This window comes from Austrofundulus limnaeus, unplaced genomic scaffold (assembly GCF_001266775.1).
Source record: "Austrofundulus limnaeus strain Quisiro unplaced genomic scaffold, Austrofundulus_limnaeus-1.0 Scaffold206, whole genome shotgun sequence".
NCBI classification, from domain to species: Eukaryota; Metazoa; Chordata; class Actinopteri; order Cyprinodontiformes; family Rivulidae; genus Austrofundulus; species Austrofundulus limnaeus.
This window is the reverse complement of record NW_013952608.1, coordinates 531,183-537,213: the sequence shown is the minus strand read 5'-3', so window position 1 is coordinate 537,213 and position 6,031 is coordinate 531,183. Positions and strand designations below refer to the sequence as shown.

Sequence of the window (6,031 nt, the reverse complement as noted above, 5' to 3'; positions counted from 1 at the left end):
GTGCGTGCGTGCGTGTGTGTGTGTGTGTGTGTGTTTCAGAGTATGGCTAAGCCCGCAGACTGGAGGTACCAGTCAGGTGTGTGTTCCTCCTGGGCCATGGTGTCATGTTGGCTGCATGTAGACATGTTGGTCCCTCTGCCAGACAACATAACCAGAACAAAAAACATTGATAATTGTCTCGAGGTTAGCACACACAGACACTGGTGTATAGTTTCATAAGTTATGTTGTTGTTGTTTTTAGAAAGTTGGTTGGAACTGATTTCAGGTTACATTTTGTTTCAGGAGGGACTGGAATCATGGGCACACCAGATTGAGAGCGGCGTTTGTCTGATTGATGGAAAAAAGCTTCCAGAGGACTTTGAGCTCAAAGGAGGACAGGTTGTATTTTATAAAACGTCTTCCCATCAATGTGGAAGATTAATCACCTCCTGTATTTATTTAAATTTTATGTTTTAATAATCGTATCAACCTAGTTTTACAGAGAGATACATAATCCAGTGTTATAATTCAAAAGGTTTTTAGATTGAGAGAAGACCTGTTTTAGGTTAAAAATTAGTATTAATTAATATTAGGTATATTTTTCAGGGCTTAAAGAGGACATAAAACTGTCTCCTTAATTGTGTCAACTACTTAAAACACTAATAATATGTAAAATAAAAAAGTATAATTCCAACAAACTGTTTCTGTGTAGAAAAAGAACTCCAAACAGACGTACACAGCTCAGTTGCTCATCACACCGGTAAGAGATAAACCCATCACAGAAAAACACATGGTTGTGTTTTAAGAATTTGATTAGAATAAAAGAAACATATTGCACCAATAAAACCTTTGAATCCATTTGTTTGACACTGTGGTGGTGTAAGAAGAGCTGAACTTCCTGTGTGTCAGGCTGTGCAGAGGTCAGCAGATGTGGTCCAGCGCTGTGGAGGCAGTGTGTCGGTCAGAGGAGCCATCCACAGCAGAGCTTTCTTCCACAGCAACAAACCAAAGGCCAGACTGGCAGAGAAGGTAGTGTTTTGATCCCTCACGAACATTTGATCACAGCGTTCTGTCATTTAAACATCTGTCACGGCCAGCTGCTGAAGAGGGACGTCGTTTCCACGGTGGCCACGAGGGTTCGGATGTTGCTGGAGGAGCTACTGGCGCCAGATGACGAGAGCAGCAGAGACAAACGACAGACGGGTAACAACACGAGCAGAGTCTGCTCATCCAGTCGAGTTATGATTTATGGTTCAGCAACAACATTACCTTTAGACATCAGAAAAACTTTGCAAAAAGAGACAGCTGTTATAATCTTAAGGGGACAGAGTTGTTCGTGAAACCAAACTTTAGAACCAGTTTGAAAGAATGCTGCACCTCAATCCAAGGAGTGAGATTGTAGAATAATCTGGAAAATGATGTGAAAAGTGCCAAATCACTGTACATGTTTAAGAGAATGATAAATGTTGGATTGTTGAAAAAATATGAAACAGTATAATGTGTAACCATATAATTTGTTGTTCTAGAAAGATTTAATGTTCTTATTTTGTTTTGGTAACTAAAGATTAGTATTGTTTGAATTTATACTTGAGGAAAAAAGGGGCAGATATAAGATTTTTTTCTTCTCTTTGCTTCCTTTCATTTCATTGTATTTGTATTTTCTTTTATTTTTATTGTACATGTTTTTTATGAAATTAATAAAGTTAAACAATTGATCCTGCAGAATTTGCTTTAGAAAAATGACCTTTAACAAGGAAAAATTAATTTATAAATTATTTAATAAAAGACATAAAGTGGTGTGTTGATGAAACTAAAACCCTCCAGTCATGACATCATTACAACTAGAAATCAGTTGGAGTTATAGTTTTAAGAAAAACGCTGCAACTGAAATGTTTGATGTTTTCCTGTTCTGCTCGTATTTGATCTGGCAAGAGTTGAACTGAATGATGTTGGGTTATTTTTAACAAATCTTTGACAAGGATATCACTGTTTACTTACACTTTCAGACTAACCATTTAAATGTATAAAGGAGAAACAAGCTTTTAAATTCTTCTCTTTCATATTTCAATCATTCAGTTGGGGTCTATATAAAGTGGGACTGCAATGCTTTGGTCTGAATTCCATCTTACTGCAGCTCCACAAGCTCATTTTAAAATCTTGGTTGGTTAAAAACATTAGGCTCAACCTTTTATAAATACTTTTCACGCAAAACAAGAGTAACAAGAGTAACCTGTTGATAAGCCTACTTCTCTCTTTGTATTTCAGACCAGTTCTTCCTCCCTCGCCGTGTGTTTTGTCCGGTGAAAGGTTCGCTGTGTGTGTGTGATTACCAGTTTAGTGACGAGGGTCTGTCTGAGCTGACTGACCGGCTCAAAGAGATGCTGGAGGTGGATGCAGCTGAGGAGGATTTAGACACCACACAGGAAATAACTGCTGAAGTCCTGCAGAGTGACGCTACAGCAGGTGGGAGAAGATTGGTTGTTTTAAAGTGATATTTTTTTTTGTAGTTTTGTGGTCTGAAACATAGTTGGAGCTGATAATTACTATTTTTTGTCTTTATTTGATCAGAATACAGTTTATATGATTACATGTAGGTCCTTTAACATTACATGGTTTTGTAATGGTATTACTTCACAAGGCAGTATGCAAACAAAAATACAGTACTTTATCTATTTATACTTACCCACAAGTGTAGGTTTAACTGTCAATAAAAATAAAAAAAATAAATTATTAAATATTGATCAGTGATTTTACTTTTTTAAATTTTTGAATACTTCATTCAATATTCAAAAACATCCCAACAATAAAACATCATTAACTTTGTTCTGATTTACAGTTTTTTTTTGTCGAATAAAAGAGGTTCATTAGAACTAGACATCTGTAGTTACCTACTGAATTTAGCTTTGTGTACTGCAACAATCCAGATTTTAGCATTAAGATGTTCAAAAGGATAATCAGTTAAAACAGCTGTGCTGTAATTTTAATTTTTGCTACTTTTTGTATGAAAATGACTGATAAATGAAGCTGTGTGACAGTCTAGTTCTTTCTTCACTCTCACTAGTATCTCTGTCTTACTGATTATTTGATCATTCGACTGTCATGTGAAACAGTTAATCACTGATGAAGAAGAGAAATAAATTAGAAAGATAATGTCAAAAACAAGTAATAGATCAGTACTTTGCACTATATGTAGTCTGATTTAAAACTTCACTCTTAAAGTTTTTTTCTTTCTGATTCTGTATTATGGCACCTATTCTAACAAATTGCTCTCATCTCAAAACTTGGCAAAGCAACTTTAAGTTGCTCTTTATGTATTTTGTTTGTTTTTACAGAACAGACTGTGGAAACCGTTGACACACCAGAGCCCAAGAAAAACAACTTCATTGGTAAAATTCTTTGCATAAAGTTGAGAAAAACAGCAGTTAAATAATGACAATAAGAAAATATATACAGTAATTTAGCTTGAAAAAAAACTTATATTAGAAGACCCCACTTGTTTCAGTTTATGTATATTTTACTGATATGGTTTTATACATTTACCAGGAAGGTTGCTTTTTTAATGTATTTGCGGCAAAACAGTGACCTTAAAGTAACAGGATGATGCTAAGTCAGTTCTTACTGCAACCTTTACTAACTTTATAAACCTCAGTAAACTCCAGAGGTGTGAGAAAGAAAACGATCCCTGATTGAAACTCATCAGACATGTTGGATGAAGACATGTCTGATCAGTCCTCTGTAAAGAACTGGAACTATTGATCACCTGATTACCTGAGAACATTAAATCTCTCAGACTTAATTCTAGAAAATAAAGGTAAAAACATTATTCAACAATTTTTTTTATTCTTTAAGAGTGGTGAGGTTTGTTATTTTTTGTCAGTAGGCTTGTTGAATTTATCTTGTGCCATTTTTTGTGCAATAAAAACCAAGAAAATCCATCAAGCCAGAAACAAACGGTACGTTTTTTATTAGATGCTGACAAACATTTAAAAAAAGCCTTTATTCTTTTCATTTAGGTGTTGCTGTGGCTTCAGCTGTTGCCCTGTTGGCCACGGCTGCCTCCATGCTGTACCTCAGTGACGGATGAGATGTACACAAAGAAGAAAAATTAAACCTTTTCTTTTGAACATTTTCTCAAAGTATCTGTTTTTTTTTTTCGTTTTCTTTATGAAAAATAAGCAGTGATGTTATGAAGAAACAAACAAAAAGCTGTGGAAAGCTGTAAGCTTCAGTCTTGGGTAAATTAAACACTTAAATCCTTCAATCAGATCTGAACTGAGTTGAGATGTGCTGGCTTTTGTAAACATTTAAATTAAAACTATTTTGAATAATGCTTTCATTTAAGGCTTTTAGACAAATGGACTGTAACAACATGACCTTGGCAGAGATTAAACTACAATTAATCATGAGGAGAAACGTGTATATTTTATTAAACATCCACAATCATCTTAATGTTCACATTCAGTCCCATTCAGAGACACTTTTAGTGAATATTGACTCAAACCTATAAAGAAAACACATGGAAACAATAAAATAAATGCTGAGTTACATATTGGCTAAGTGTAGTTATAATAAACAGAACAAGGTTTGCAGGGAAAAGTACATAAATTACTTCTGGTTAAGTATCTTGATTCAGTTCAAGTTCAGGAAGGAAGGGGTTAACATAGATTTCTGTACAGGATGTGACAAAAGATAAGCAGCACTCAGGGCTCCACTCCCCCTTCACAGACTGAACCTGGTTTCGCAGAACTCAAGTGCAATGCCCCCCAAATCCTGCTTACCGTCCTGCTGTGCTGACCTTTGACCCCCACAGTGACTGATAACAGCTCCACCTGTCAGCTCACCTTATCTACAGGTTGGTATTTCTGAGACGTCCCCCCTGCTGGGTGAGGAGTGGCTGGGTGAAAAGAAAGTTCTGGAGGAGTTTTCAGTGTCGTCCCGGACAGTGCTTCGGACGTCTGATCCACAACACCAGCCAGGATCTTCTGACAGCTGGACAGAAACATGCTGAGCAGAGATCTTCCAGACATTGAGGTAAAAAGCTACAATAATTCAGAAACATTCTTTATTGTTTTGTGCTGAAAAGAAAAAAAAGGATCATTTAAAACTGAAAGTACAAACTTGAGTGTATGATCAGCTCAGTAAAAACTAAACATATTTCCTCCCTGTGTTCATTTTTTCTGAATCTGTGATGTGTGCCTTCATTAAGATACCATAACACAAATTAGCCCCTGTAGATTGAGTTCATATGAAGTTGTTTCTAAACTGCATGGAGATTAGAGAATGAATCTCCATGCACCTTTTAAAACAAGCCTTTAATCTGAGGTTTTACAAACAGCTACTCTAAAGAGCTCATGTTCTTTGGTGCTGCAAGGTTCTGATGATGCAGCTGATGGCTCACATCTGCTCCTGTTTTACAACAAGCACATTTGATACTCTGCTTTCATAAATGCAAAGATATACAGACAGGCTACTYATATCAAGGAGATTAAAAATGTTAGTGTGTTAAGACAAGACCTCTTTATGAGCTTTATTTATTATCTATGAATTAAATAAGAACTATACAAGTGAGAAGTACGGCTGTGGTTAGGAAAGGTTGAGCAATTCAGGTAAAAATGCAGATCTTTATCCAAATGTGGAAGTGTGTCCTTGTTGTTGGACTCTAAAGTCTGTCAGCATGAAGTTTCAATGGTTTCAGCAACTTCTCTTTAGAGGACAGGCTTAAAGCTTGAGAATTTAAAAGGTTTGACAAAGAATGAATAACTGCAAATTAAACAATGAAAATGCAGAGTAAACAAATGTGTAAAGAATGAAGCCATAAAGCATTTAAAAGCTCTGCAGTTCAAAAGATAGAAAAACTAAAAACAAAAGTATTTTCTGATAAAATGTTAAGTGCTGAGTGACTGCTGAAAATAAGCAGAAGAAATAAAAGTGTGCAATAGTTAAATTGTGAAAAATGAATTAACTATGGAATAATTTGGGGAGTGATGTAAAAAACGCAGGATCATGGTGTACATATTTTTTCTCTCATTTTTCTTTTTACATTTTTCTTTTT

The 6,031-nt window shown here is 35.5% G+C and overlaps 2 protein-coding genes across 4 annotated transcripts in view; both read left to right on the top strand.

Moving 5' to 3' along the window:
• Window positions 1-4,103, top strand: part of odr4 (odr-4 GPCR localization factor homolog) — a 7,784-nt gene extending 3,681 nt beyond the window's left edge. Inside the window, exons 7-14 of one of the 2 annotated variants that reach the window (XM_014018964.1) lie at window positions 40-183; window positions 283-378; window positions 692-739; window positions 889-1,008; window positions 1,077-1,182; window positions 2,245-2,442; window positions 3,312-3,365; window positions 3,993-4,103. In XM_014018964.1, the coding sequence (XP_013874418.1) occupies window positions 40-183; window positions 283-378; window positions 692-739; window positions 889-1,008; window positions 1,077-1,182; window positions 2,245-2,442; window positions 3,312-3,365; window positions 3,993-4,063 (837 nt within the window). In that variant the 3' untranslated portion in view covers window positions 4,064-4,103. The remainder of the gene's footprint in view (window positions 1-39; window positions 184-282; window positions 379-691; window positions 740-888; window positions 1,009-1,076; window positions 1,183-2,244; window positions 2,443-3,311; window positions 3,366-3,992) is intronic. The other variant, XM_014018965.1, reaches the window with a different exon arrangement.
• Window positions 4,104-4,339: 236 nt separating this feature from the next.
• Window positions 4,340-6,031, top strand: part of dpydb (dihydropyrimidine dehydrogenase b) — a 14,037-nt gene continuing 12,345 nt past the window's right edge. For both annotated transcript variants that reach the window (XM_014018961.1, XM_014018962.1), the window contains exon 1: window positions 4,340-5,010. In XM_014018961.1, coding sequence (XP_013874415.1) covers window positions 4,981-5,010 — 30 coding nt within the window. In that variant the 5' untranslated portion in view covers window positions 4,340-4,980. The remainder of the gene's footprint in view (window positions 5,011-6,031) is intronic.